Here is a 14,189-nt window from a genome sequence, read left to right as displayed (position 1 = left end):
TTACGGGGGTAGCAAAAATGCAGCATCCCAATCGGGGCCTAAGGTAACATGGCCCGGTGATGGGTTGAATCCAACCTGAAATCCTATCCGGACACACCTCATGGCGATTGTTCCTAAGAATAGTAGGACTAATGCTCCCTTCCTGTGGTTGTAGCTGCTGGTTGGGAGAGGAGGTTCAGCAGGCGGCGGCGCCTCCCGCTTTGGTTCGGGCAGAGTGGAACTGAACGACCACGACAGTATCCTGTGCAGCCCGGCGGCGGCGCCATTCGCCGCGGAGAAGCCGACTGCGACCTCCTCCCCTAGGGTTCTGCGCAGGTCAACGGTTGCATTGACCTGGTACAGGGCATCGCCGATGAGGAGATCGACGGCCAGCAATTTGGTGTCATTGTGGTACTTCACGGTGGCCTCCATCACACTGGACGACGTGAGGTTCTTGCCCGGCCAGGTCGCCGTCGCGTACGCGGATGCGGCCGTGGAGTTGGCGGAGCTGACGTCGATGCCGACATGGTTGAGGAAGGCGTCGAACTCCACCGCCACGATCCGGCTCTCGCCTGTCCCGTCCGCGAAGGCCGGGAGGAGGCCGCCGCCGGCACTGCTGCTGCTGTTGCGGGGGACGTCCAACGAAGGGAGATGGCCGAGGAAGAAGGCCATCCCGTTCGGGCTGTCCTCGATCTCTGGGGTGATCCAGAAGGAGAAGGCGGTGGCGAAGCTAGCAATCTCGCTCGAGGCGCCGTTCCATAGAGGCACTTTGTACCGGTACGACGCCCGGCTATTTTTCGTCAGCTGGAGCGCTGGTGGACTGATGAGTGCGTCGCCGGCGACGAGGATCGACGTGCCGGCAGTGAGGTCGGAGAAGTCGAGGCTGAAGGAGAGCGAGAAGGCCCAGCGTGGCGCTTGGTAGAGGCATAGCAACGACACAAGGACTAGTGTGGTGGTCGGACGACGGGGAGAGGCCATGGTTTGGCCGTGGTCCTTCGGAAGGAGCTATAGGAATCTTGAGGAGGAGCATCGTCTATATCTATATCTATATCAATATAAAAAGATTCAAAGAGATAGATTCAATTAATTTTGACCATCAAATCGTGTCAATCCAATGACTTAGATTGCTCCAATGTTGAGCTCTCAACATGTTGAGCGTGTAATTGATAGCATACCAAATATCAACATTTATATTTATCTCATAATTAACACGTAATTCATATTACCTAATATCAACGTGCAGTTAATTTTGTCTCTAAGAGCATGTACAATGATTGATAAGATAGTCTTATCTTAAATTTTGCATGTAATTTAAAGATAACAAAAAATGTCTATAATAAATCATCTCTTAGCCTTATCTTCAATAATTAGCTATTCCTAAAAACATGGTGAGACATATTATGCTAAGAGATCATATCTTGTCTTCTCTTAAATAAAAGAAGACGAACCTTTTCTTACGAGTTCTTTCTCCTCCACCTCATTATTTATCCTACGTAGCACTCCTAAGATAACACCATTGTACATGCCCTAATATTAATGTGGTGGTTGGACGACGGCGAGAGGCCATGGCTTGGCCGTGGTGGTGCTTCGGAAGGAGCTATAGGAACCTTGCGGAGGAGCATCATATAAAACAAAATAGGGGAGGGGATCTAGTGGGGGGTAGTTAGTTGTCAAGGTCAAATTTAGAGTGCAGGATGTAGCACACGAAAGGAACTAGAGAGCTAGCAGATTAATGGCGTTGTCACTGGAATTTGGTAGGTACAATGCCCGGACAAAATGAAGCTGATGGAAATGGAAAAGGTTCTTCCTCAAACACCGAAGCTGAGACAAAATGAAAATTATCTTATGGAGAATGAATGGCACACAACTGTCTACCTACAGGTGACAAATTTCAAAGAAGATCAATACAAGCGAGCCTAATTCATCCACAACCTATGGTTGGAAAGATTAATGCATATATTGACCTAGTTATGCTAAACAAATAATTGTAGGTCGACTTACCTTAGGCTGGTCACAATGGGCAGGAACTTAGAAGTAACATCACACACTCCAATACAAGTTTTCTTATGTGGCACATATTTAATGAAGAAAGAGGTGCTTGTGGTAACTAGCTAAGTTATCGGAACATCACACACTCCAAGAAACAATGAGTCTATATCCTAATAAATACATCGCTGCATGACACTACTCCCTCCGTCCGCGAATAAGTGTACTTCTAGCTTTTGTCTTAAGTCAAAGTTTTGTAATTTTGACCAACTATATACAAAAGAGTAATAACATATATGACATCAAATTAATATATTATGAAAGTACATTTCAAAATAGATCTAGTGATATTAATTTAGTGTCATAAATACTAGTACTTTTTCCTATAAAGTTGGTCAAAGTTTTATTCTAAAACTTTGACCTAGAACAAAAGCTAGAAATACACTTATTCATGAACGGAGAGAATACATACATGTTCTTACCCAATATGAAAGTAGTAACATAGTCTAGAAAACTGTATAGTTTATTAGATTATGTTTCTGTCCATTGTGACCAGCCTTCCTAGGTGCAAGGAGCCAAGGACGAAGCATCAATCGAAAAGTGGTCTCCACCGCGGATGGGGTCGGCTCTGATAAATACCGATGCAGCAATCTTCTCAGATTCACATCTTCGCATGGGTATTGGACTTGCCATCCGTGACCACCTGGGAATGGTACAGGCTGCCTGCAGGTGCTATGTGGACCATATTGGAGACCCATAAGCCAGAGTTTGCTGAAGGACCATGCATATTGGAGACCCATAAGCCAGAGTTTGCTGAAGCTATAGCTCTGCGCCATGCCTTACTTAGAGCATCTCCAACAGGCGTCCAACGCGACGCGCGCAAAAAACAGCTTTAGCACGCGCTCATCGTCTGATTTGGCGCGGCGAGCTGCTCCAGCAGCCGCGTTAAAATGCAGCGCGCGCGCGCCGCTCCAGCAGCGCGCAAAAAATACAGCGCGCACACAATATTTTTTTAATTTTCGAACACATAGATAAAATAAAAACTAGATAGATTGCATAAATAAAAAACGATACAAAGGTATTTTACATCGATGCAACTAGATAGATAGTTCGAAAGCATAGATAAACTACGGCGCAACTAGATAGAAACTACTCTAAGTCGCTATCATCATCACCATTATCATCCTCGGCGGTGTCGTCCGAGGTGTCTAGCCAGATGTCCAGCCACCGATCATCATTCGGCGCGAAGAACGACTGCCCACCTGCTGCAACGATGTCGGACTGCGCACTCACCAACGCCTTCCGCTGACGCCTTTCCAACCGCGTCTCGCGGCGCCTTCGCGTGTCCTCCTCGCGGCGCCTTGCCCAGTAGGCCTGCTCGTAGGCGACGTCCTCCGGGTGGCGCTGGCGCCACTCCGCCATGACCCGCTTGTCCTCCTGGGCGACGAGGAGGCGGCGTTGTCGCTCGGCGTGCTCCGCACGGTCTTCCGCCGTGTTCAGACGAGGCAGAGCGGCGAGGTTGAGCGCTTGCTGGAGCGTGTACACATCTTGAAAGTTCATCTAGCCGCGCGGCCGGCCTAGGCGCCACGCCGCCGCGTCGTACGCGCGGGCGGCCTCGCGCGCCGTCCCGTACGTGCCGAGGCCGAGCCGGAGTTCGCCGGAGCGTATCTCCGCGGTGTAGCAGCCGTTGGGGCGCAGGCGGACGCCGCGGTAGCCGGACGCTCCTCGGCGGCGCGGCGGCATGGTGGCGCGGCGGCATGGCGGCGCGGCGGTGGCGGGGCGCTGGAGCGGCGCGTGGCAGAGGGAGAGGAAGAGGGGAAGAGGAAGTGTGGAGAAGCGTGTGGCGAAGCGGCGCGCCAAATCTTGCGCGCGAGCTGGCGCCTTTTCGCGCGCGCGCAAACGGTTCCGGCGCGCGCTTGTTTCCCGCGGCCGCTGGAGCGCGGCAAACCGCCTCGCACGCGCTAAAAGCTGGATTTACCCCGCGTGCGCGTCATTTGGGGCGTCTGTTGAAGATGCTCTTAGGCTGGTTGTAATGCTAGTATCATATCTAGTATCATGCATGTCAACTAGGCAATTTTGATGATGTGTCATAGCATTAAATGAAGAAAAAGATGGTGGAGTATCATATCATGATACCGTATCATAATAAATGATATGCTACTTTATGTCATGCATGACAATAAATAAAGTACCACATGATACTGATATATGATAGTACTATGCATTAGGGAGGTAGTATCATACACTAGTATCATATTCATGATACTAGTATATGATACTCCCCATTACAACCAGCCTTATTATTCACCGAAGCTGCTGGCTTTCAATCCATTATTACGGCATCTGATTGTATAGCTGTGATCAATAAAGTGAATAACTTTGACAGCTGACAGATCTCAAATAGGTGCCATAATAATGTGATATTAAAAGTAGGGCTCCCATGTTTGAATCTTGTGTGTTCATTCATGTAACAAGGCAGCTCATGTTCTTGTTAGGTCTGTAGAACATGACCCTGGGTCATGCTGGTTTAATGTAGTACCTCATGTAATCAGCACCACCATTCGTACTAGACAGTTGCTGAATGAATAAAATGCAGTTGCCCATTGTCTAAAAAAAGGTCCTGCATATTTCTTTGTGATGATCGTCGTCAGAGTCTGAGTTGTCGGTTGTTCGCGCGTGTGGCCTTCTGTTGACATGTGCCGTCATGCTTTTGTGCAGCTGCTTGTAGTTCTGTGATCCCATGTTGATGGCCAAGTTGGCCGGTGGTACCCATATTATGTGGGTTGGCTTGTATTGGTTTTAGTCCGGTTTTCCGTCAATTAATTGGGCAATTCTCTTCTTCTTAATCAATAAAAATGGCAAGTTTTTTGCCTCGTTTCAAAAAAAAAAAAAACATCCTCAGGCTTTGGAGCTTGGTCATTCAACATTGATGATATGGACACGTCCTCATCCCATTTGGTGGACTTCGTTGAGGCTTGGTGAGCGAGACGATGGAGGGGTTGCATGTCCGCACGTCCTCGTAGTGTAGGGAGAATCCCAATCGGCATCGAAGACGTCTTGCAGCTGCGAGAGGATGGACGTGTTGTCCTTTTAGAAGGTCACTCCAGCCGTCATGTATAAGTAATCCTAGGAATAATCCTACACCTACGTACACATCTAGGTAAACTTACTTAAACCTCCTAATCTACTCCCTCCGTTTCTTTTTACTTCGCATATAAGATTTAGTCAAAGTTAAACTACATAAAATTTGACCAAACTTATATAAAAAAATATGAACATGTACAATACTAAAACTATATGGTATGAAAATACGTTTCATTGTGCATCTGATAATATTGATTTCATATTGTGAATGTTTATATTTTTTAATATAAAATTAGTCAAATTCTACAAAGCTTGACTTTGACCAAACATTATATGTGGACTAAAAAGAAACAGGGGAGTACTTCTCTCCTCTTCCCTCCCCCCTCCCCCACCCCCCACCTCCCCGATTTTCACGGAGTGGGGCCCAGGCTATTTTTTCCTGCCCATCAAATCACCTCAAACCAGTTTTTATGTAGCTTTACCTAGAATAATTATGTAGGTGTAGCAAAGCCCGTAATCCCAGAGACCCAGATAGGTTGCTGGTGCCAGTGTTCGCCCTCATTTTGCTGACAACGTACTTGCCATGGTTCACCTGGGTGAAGTCAGGGTAAAGGTTACCCATCACGGCGCCTTGAGCGGGTCCGGTCTCATTGTACCGACGAACCACGTAGTACTTGACATCGAACATGCCACCGCAATGGTTGCATTTGGAAGATGTGCAGAGGATGTTTGAGTATGGGAGGCTTTTTAAGTATTTCTCGATGCTCGGGATGAAGTGCGTTTCTCCGACTTTCGTTTTCACCTTTATTATATTTTATGAGATTCTTTTTAATCAAGATGGTACTAATTTTTTATGGAGTGGGATATTAGAGCAAAGCTAATAGAAGAGTCTGCATCCGGCTATATACTAGTACCACGCTAGCTATATAGCCTGCTCATATAATAAACTGGATGTACGTTAGCTATCGACTTTACTGCTTCCATGCAGAGAGATGCAACAAAGGGCATAGTGATTGGTTGGCACATGCCTTTAGGGGCTATTTGGTTGGAGACTCAAATTGCCACGCCTAAGGTGAGGTACTAGCCACACCTGTGGCTTGCCATAATGTGTGGCAAAATCAAACTGTTTGGTTGGTAGCCATGCCTTAGGTTAGGTGTGGCAGATTTTGTGTGGCGTGTGTTTGGATGACTTCCACAAATGTTTGGCAAAAAGTTATGGTTTGCGTTTGGTTTTCTGCCACGGTTTCCTGCCACAGGTGGTTAGAATCACCTTACTGCTAGACTCCACGGTGATGAGATTACTTGCCATTTGTCTCGCAAAGCAATCATACTACAACATGCTCCAGTAAATGTAAGAAGATTTTGTCGCAATAATAATAACCATAAAAAGTAACATGGAGCATTTTCTATTAATCCCATCTGTACAAAATAATTCAAAATGCAAACTCATAATCAAGATAGAAAATAAGATAGATACGTGCAAGTTTCGTCCATCATTATAAAGTCAAGTGATAGTCATTCATAGCAATAACACAAGTTCTGGCCAAGTTACATTAAAGTGTTTCACCCCACATCAAAAGATCTACTTCCCAAAAGCAGTAGCCGTAGCACAAGTTCATCTCCTAAATACCAAAAGTTGCCATCTTCTAAACTTCACAGGTTGCCAACTTCTAGACATGACAAGTTAGCAACTAGATAACTTCACATGTTGCTATAAACATGATCTTTGTCAGCAAAGAACTTGCAAACCCAAGTTTCAAAAGTTTTTTCACTTGCACTGCATAACCAACCATGCAAATCTTCATTGTCCTTGCAAGATAAGTGCACACCAACAGTAATTCTTTGATCTGTGGTAATTGGGAGTTCCTCCAACCTCTTCCATAAACTAGCATAAGGATCAACAACTTGGGGCATTGGAGGAGGAGCGGCGGCAAGGGATTGCTGGAGTGACCTCAATGTAGAGTTGATTTCTTCAGCGGACTCCACGAAACGACTCTTGGTTCTTGGTGGCTTCTTAGTAGGTGACTTGCTACCTCTTGGGCGCTTCTTACCAACTCGGCTAGTGCTAGATGTTGAATTATCACCACCTACAGGTACTGGAGGTCTTTTACGACAATGTGTTGTTGGCAAAGTGTCAGAATCCTCCTCAAGAGGGCCCTCATACTGTGGATAGCAGTTGAGATCATACAACCCTTCATCATTGTTCGAGTCATCGGAATCAATTGTGCATGTATGTTGGTCCATGGCCAAAGAACCATCAGCACTAGTGCCTGTGAATAGCTCCTGCATCTCATAGTAGAACTTGATGGGCTTAGAAATCAAGCGCCTTGCTCTATCCTGCATTACAAGCACACACACATTAAGATCCTAATTAAATTAGCCATATTAAGTTTTAAAAAGAAACTAAATTATACGTACATTGAGGCAAGACTTTTCAGACTCGGAGATAGTTACCACACATCTAATATCATCGAAAACATTGCCACTCTTGCTAATTGCGGCGGCAATGTACTTCCAATTTTCTTTGTAGTGCCTGAAGTGACGATCAACTTGAGCAAGTGTCACCCCCATAGCAAATTTTCTATTTAAAGCATCAGCACACTTCAAAAGATGATGCTTTCTGAACCTAAATCCCGCATATTGTTCCTTCATGTATTCAATGCACCAATCCAACATAAACTTGGTCTGATCATCAGCCCAGGAAATAGTCCTCTCACGAGAGCACCCATCACCATCAGACTTCCCCTTTCCCTTGGCCATCGCTGTTTCTCATACAGTGAGCCATTTTAATTAAAAGATAATAGGTGAGGCAAATAAGCATGAAACAACCAACAATTTACTAAAGATAAAATAAGTGATATAAGTTTACAGAGGTACAACCAACATAGTTTCACATGAATCACATACATAATGACCAAATGTAACAAAATAGCACTCATGTTTGATACATAGAAATAAGGCAAAACTCTAGTTTCAAACAGACTGAATGGAACCTAAAATAAAACCCATCAACATCAGCCTTACATACTAACTTCTTAATCATCTTGATCTTGAGCTGCTAAATTATCCTCCCACATTTTTTGAGCTAGTACATCCCTTTTGTGTGCCCATGTCTGGCTCTCCTGGTAAACGTCACGACGGTGTCGTCTACTCCGTGGAAGGGCCGAGTACCAAGTAGCATCATCATAGACATACTCATCAGGACCATCATCCAGGATCCAGTTATGGAGCGTACAACAAGCAAACACAATTTTTACTTGTGTTTTTAGAGGGAAGAATGGCTGACTTGCAAATATTTTAAATCGATTCTTCAAGGTACCAAATGCTCTTTCGACTGTTGTTCTAAGTGAGGAATGGCGATGGTTGAATAACTCCCTTGGGTTCTCAGGCTCTCTACTTCCCCTATATTCCTTTAGGTGATATCGGACACCACGATATGGGGGGAGTATACCGGGTCTTGCAGCATATCCCGCATCCGCTAGGAAATATTTACCTATATCATGATGATGCTAACACATTAGCTAAGAACTAAAGAAAGTTTCAGTTTGAAGCCATGGGTTAGAATCCCACCTTCTGGTATTTCAAGGCCATTGGGACGTGATAGGGCATCTTGGAGCACATAAGAATCATGAGCCGATCCCTCCCATCCAGCAAGAACATATGTAAATCTTAGGTCAAAATCAACGGCTGCTAGCACATTTTGTGTGGGAAAGGACTTTCTACCCCTAAACCTATCTTGCATGTGGATTGGCACACATGCCGGTATATGAGTACCATCCAGAGCTCCTATGCATCCCTACGTAAAGAGAGAACCAGTTTCAAACAGACTGAATGGAACCTATAAATACATTGCAGATACTTGTGAATAATTTTGGATGTACCTCAAAGTAAGGGTGAAATCTGGAGCTACTTGTTATCTTCGAATGTGTTTCGATGGTTCTGATGCATATGACATCACGAGCAAGGAGACACAGGGCATCTAAAACAGCATTGAAGTACCTACTAACAGTCTCGTCCGATCGATAAAACTCGAAACCAATCGATCTATTTTTCCAGTTATGACCCACAACATGGATGAACATGGCAACTTGCTCCTCCACAGTTACATGGAATGTGTCTACCAGTAGACCACGACGTCTCAGGTTAGCACACAATTTGTGAAAAACAAATTTCCGCATGCGCAGCTCACTTATGCAATTAGCCTCGGTTCCATAATACATACGGTTCAGGCGTGACATCCTTTCAACATCTCGTTCGAACATGGGAGCATAAGTTATAGATTTTCTCTTCCTTTTTCGGACATTAATCTTGTACCAGTACATCCCTAAACACACAATAATGGCAGCAAGCAATCTTCTCCTCCACATGTAGTAGTGATAATAATGCATGTAATACTGTAAGCATAATGTTCTTTGGTCCATCTATGAAACAATAATAGCATTAAAAAATCAGATGACATCAGTGAGTGGAACTATATATAAATTTTTTATCCAACGCAAATTATACAGAGGACAATATATTACTCAGACAATAAATTGTACAATACATATCTAAGAAAAGAACACAGAGAGATGTCAAATCTTACATCAACACCACATACTTACAAGAAATTACTAACTTATAATCTCACTCGTACAAGCATGCAACAATTGCAAAGGGGGATTACGGTGTTACCTTTCCTCTTAACAAATAGTTGACCTTTCACTATGAGATGGAAGTTCCTAGTCTGGATGCAACAAGGGCAGGAACAAGCAACGGGAAATCCCACAAATCACGGAAGAAAGCTGGTATTTTTCTCTTGAGAAAATCAAGGACGCCCAGATCTGCATGTATGAGATGAATCTGACGTGATGAGATGGAGGAGATGGAGGAGGTGGAGGAGATAGATGCTACGGTGATGAGGATTCGTACCAGGGAGGAGCAGATCGAGTGCGGCGGCAAGGTCGTCCTCAGCTGGATCTGGAAGGGGAGAGAGAAGGGCTCTCAGCCATGGGGTCAAGACTGAAGGGGTGGGGGATTTTTGGACTGAGGACGAACAGGGAAGCGGTGACTTTTATCAGTTCGCGGGGATTTTTGTGGCTCAGTCGGCGCGCCGCGGCGAGTGTGGCGGGCGAAACGAGCGCCACACTTTTTGGCGAAATTTCAGCGGCGGACGACCCTTAACGTTGTGGCGAGCCTAACTTTTGTTCAGAACCAAACGCACGCCTCACCTTAGGCGTGGCACGCTTAGGCTGGGATCCAAACAGCCCCTTAGTCCTCGCGTGGGGCTGCATGCAGCTCCATTTCTCGAAGTTTGTGCTATCGCCGGATCCCTTCTCTCTTATTTTCTCTCTCCTCCAGTTAAGATTTTGCTGATGTGGAACATCTTATAGGACCTATTATACTTGCTCTATACGTTGTTCCATACACGCGGAGCTGCGATGAGCCCGCCCATTGGCCGAAGTTGTACAGAAGGACACGTGGATTCCAACCCGGGAGCTTCCATTGGAGACCATGTGGTGCTAGTAGGCAGCGCCACATCTCTCGAATGCTGGTGTCTATACAGGCAGCGCCAGATCATGAAAACAAACATCAAGCATTGTTTGGGAAAACGTCAATATTTTCTAGACCACAATTTTTTTACAAAGTCGTGACAAAAAAAATTAGGGATTTTTATTTTCATGCCCCTGGCTCCTTAGTTCTGTTCAGTTTTGCTTATATGCTTAGGAGCTGCTTGGTGGGTGTTTTATGTAATTGGGTCAGCCTGTTCAACCTGCCTGAACAATGTCAAATACTTTTTTTCCATTTCTAGTCAATTTTAGAAATTAATAGAATATTCATTTCAAACCCAATTGGGCTGATTCAAGTTCCTAAATTCATCATATCTACATGCCTATTTAATAGCCAATTTTCTTAATTATACATGAAGCTTTTCTATGTATCTTTAATTTAAATCTATATTTAATTATAGGACTTCATTAAAAATTCCTAATTAATTCTCTGTTGGTCCAACTGCAATATGAAAATGTCTACAAATCCTTATTTGACCTCATTAATTTAATAAAATTTGCGTCACAATTTTCAGAGAATTGTATTGAAAAACAACACTAAAAGGCTAGCTTCCAAAAGTGGGACTTTCCAGATTTTTGTTACAATAAAAATCATTTCTGAACTGTCAAAAGAGGGGTTTTTGTGTAAAGAGAGTGGCACAAATAAGATGCAAAAATGTACTTTTGAAAACAAAGAATCATATTTCTGCTACTTGCTTCGCACAAAATCCTAGAAATAGTGAAGGATTTGGCACAAACTATAGCACACTTCAAATATAAATTTGAATTACTTTATGTAAATCTCTAGAAATAGCGAAGGATTTGGCACAGGTTCAAATTTGGCCATCTGCTTGGCTGCCAGGTATTGGTTGCAACATTTAAATTTAATTTCTGATTCAATTGAACGCCAAATATTTTTAATTTTTTTGAGCGGGGGAAACAGACCAGGGCTTGCAAAGAGGGCCACACGGAGTAGCCGCTGCTTCACACATTGCACCGCCGGCTCTGACGTCGCCGCGCGGGGGGAAGCGTTCCTGAGCTTGCCTGGGCTTGCACCGGCGGGCGGCCGCGGTGGGGAAGCTGCCTGGGCTAGCACCGGTGGGCGACCGTATGGAGTTGCCAACGCGTCGCTCCCCGACGGGAAACAAAGTTTGCGGCGCCAGCTCGCTAATGGGTGCGACCTGGGCCTGCCACGTTGATTTAGGGTTTGTAAGTCCCCACATTGATTGGGCTTTGTAAGGCCCTCACGGCCCACGTTGCAAAGCCCACACATTGCTCACGGCATTGATTTGGTTTAGGCAAAGTCTGAAATCAATTTGAATATAATTCGCTCAAAGCAATCCGAATTTGTATTTACGGAACGGCTAACTTGACTGTAATTTTGTTAACGCAGTCAAAATTCTCCACCTATGCATTTACCGAAATCGGCATCTCCTGCGGGGATAAATTCAGTTCCTGATGGATAATTTCGGTAACGGAGTGAGATTGTGATTATCATATGCTATAGTACCGTTCAATGCACGATGATTTAGGGTTCTGCCTCATCTCACAACTTGCACCGTCACCGTAGTCTATTTCATCCAAAACATTGACATGCACCGACGTGCGAGAGAGCAGGTCTCCAGAATCGTTCATCCTTGTGATCCTGCACCATGAGCGGATGAATTAGGTTTTAGGGAAGTGTTATGGCAGCTGCTCAATTTTGTCACCATGGGTCGTCTTCTGTCTAAGTCAGGCGATAGTACCCAATGTTGTCTTCAACGTCGTTTGCATCAGTTTGTCACCAGCATCGTAGTCAGCAACATCGCTCCATCAGCAACTACGGCTACTAACGAACAATACGTGCGCCGTGACCTGTACATGTCTCGAATTATAGTTGTTGTTATATGTGCGATGCTCCGTGCATGTTTTTTCTGTTCATCTAGTATGTTAGACTGTTGAATGCTACTTATTGTTCTTGTCATGAATTATGTACTGAAATGAGTCACGAATTTGCCTGATATTCCAACAACGAGGGAGGGTTGTATTTATCCGGTCTTACAGAATAAAGGAGTAGATGATCCCGTTTTGGAGTTGAGGTTTGTGATATTTACCCCGTCAATTGTTGTGGATCCTGGTAAGGGCCGGCGGGACGGCTCGGTTGTTACTCATTCCTTTGAGATTTGTTAGGGTTTATGTCTTGTTCAGGAAAGCGAGACGGCGACGGCTCCTTGAAGATGGAATAAAGGTCTCCCGGCCGCCTGGTCCCCGTTTCGATGATGCGTCTAGCATCGTTGGTAGGCGTGTGGATGCGTATCTCCGGCGGATCTATCCTCGGTGGATTTGTTCGTGTGGCTTCAGGTTAGATCCGTTCAATCTACGTTATTTTTCATCGGCGGTGGTTGTTATTCTGGTGCGCTTGTCCTATGAGGTCTTAGCACGCGACTTGCCGACTGTCTACAACAACAAGTCATGCCCGACTCCGGCGAGGGAGGGCTGATGACGGCGACGCGTCTTCGGCTCGCTTTAGTGCTTGTAGTCGTCGCTAGGTGGTCTATAGATCTGGATGTAATTTTTATTATTTTCAGTGTTCGTTGTACTGCCATGATTGAAAATGAATAGATCGAAAGTTTTCTCGCAAAAAATGTTGGTTGTGTGCTGAAAACTGAAAAACACATTTTTTACTTTGGGAAAAAAATCGCGTGAAAGCTTTATTTTCGCCAAAACAGCTGCATTCGTGCCTATGGAGTATCTCAACCCAGTCAAAACCGGGGATGTGGAAACGGAATGGATAGTGATGCCGGGGCGTCTCCCCCGCGCCAAGTTTCGTTTCGTCCGTGCCAAAACGTGCGAGCAATGCCAACGTCAACGTGGGAAACTCCGGCAAAACAGCCGTGCGTGCCGCTCCTTCCGGCGAGCCAACCGCCTTTCTTCCACCCTATGTCACAGTGAGGAGTAACTTAGACCAGTGTCATGCATATGATACTAGCCTAAGTTACTATCTTTATAATACAAAGTAACATAGTAGTAGTATCTTAGATGACTTCATTTATTAGTTTGTAGACTTATTTTGTCTTAAAAAGCGCTATGTTACAATAACATACTCCCTCCTTCCATCTATATAGGGCCTAATGCGTTTTTCAAGACGGTCTTTGACTATTGACAAGATTAATAGTACATGACATGCATAATGTGAAAATTATATCATTGAAATCTTCTTTCACATACGAATTTGACGGTATGCTTTGTGTAAGTTGCATGTCATATATTGTTGCTCTAACATTTGGTCAAAGTTAGCCTCGAAAAACGAATTAGGCCCTATATAGATGGAAGGAGGGAGTATTATATTACTACCTCTCATTAATTACTTGTCACATAAGCACAAATTTTTTGAAGTGCGCTATGTTACTAGCTAAGTTACTCCCACTATGACTAGTCTAAGGCTACTCATAGTGGGGAGTAACATAGACTAGTGTCATGCATATGACACTAGTCTATATTACTACCTTCATAGTGCAAAGTAACATAAAAATAGTTTCATAGATGATTACATTTATTACAATGTAGACTCATTCTGCTTTGGATTTTGTTATGTTACAGTAACATATTATGTTACTTCAAACACATATCTCC

The 14,189-nt window shown here is 44.5% G+C and overlaps 1 protein-coding gene and 1 pseudogene across 1 annotated transcript; both read right to left on the bottom strand.

Annotated features, from left to right (window-relative positions):
• Positions 1–1,046, bottom strand: LOC123154950 (anti-H(O) lectin-like). The gene has a single exon (XM_044573549.1). The coding sequence runs from the start codon at positions 955–957 to the stop codon at positions 1–3; it is 957 nt and encodes a 318-aa protein (XP_044429484.1). The 5' UTR covers positions 958–1,046.
• A 5,955-nt stretch (positions 1,047–7,001) lies between these two features.
• Positions 7,002–10,089, bottom strand: LOC123153774 (uncharacterized; annotated as a pseudogene).
• Positions 10,090–14,189: the final 4,100 nt, after the last annotated feature.

Source organism: Triticum aestivum, chromosome 7A (genome assembly GCF_018294505.1).
Source record: "Triticum aestivum cultivar Chinese Spring chromosome 7A, IWGSC CS RefSeq v2.1, whole genome shotgun sequence".
NCBI classification, from domain to species: domain Eukaryota; kingdom Viridiplantae; phylum Streptophyta; class Magnoliopsida; order Poales; family Poaceae; genus Triticum; species Triticum aestivum.
Note: the sequence above shows the minus strand (reverse complement) of the source record. Positions and strands in the feature narration are given on the sequence as shown.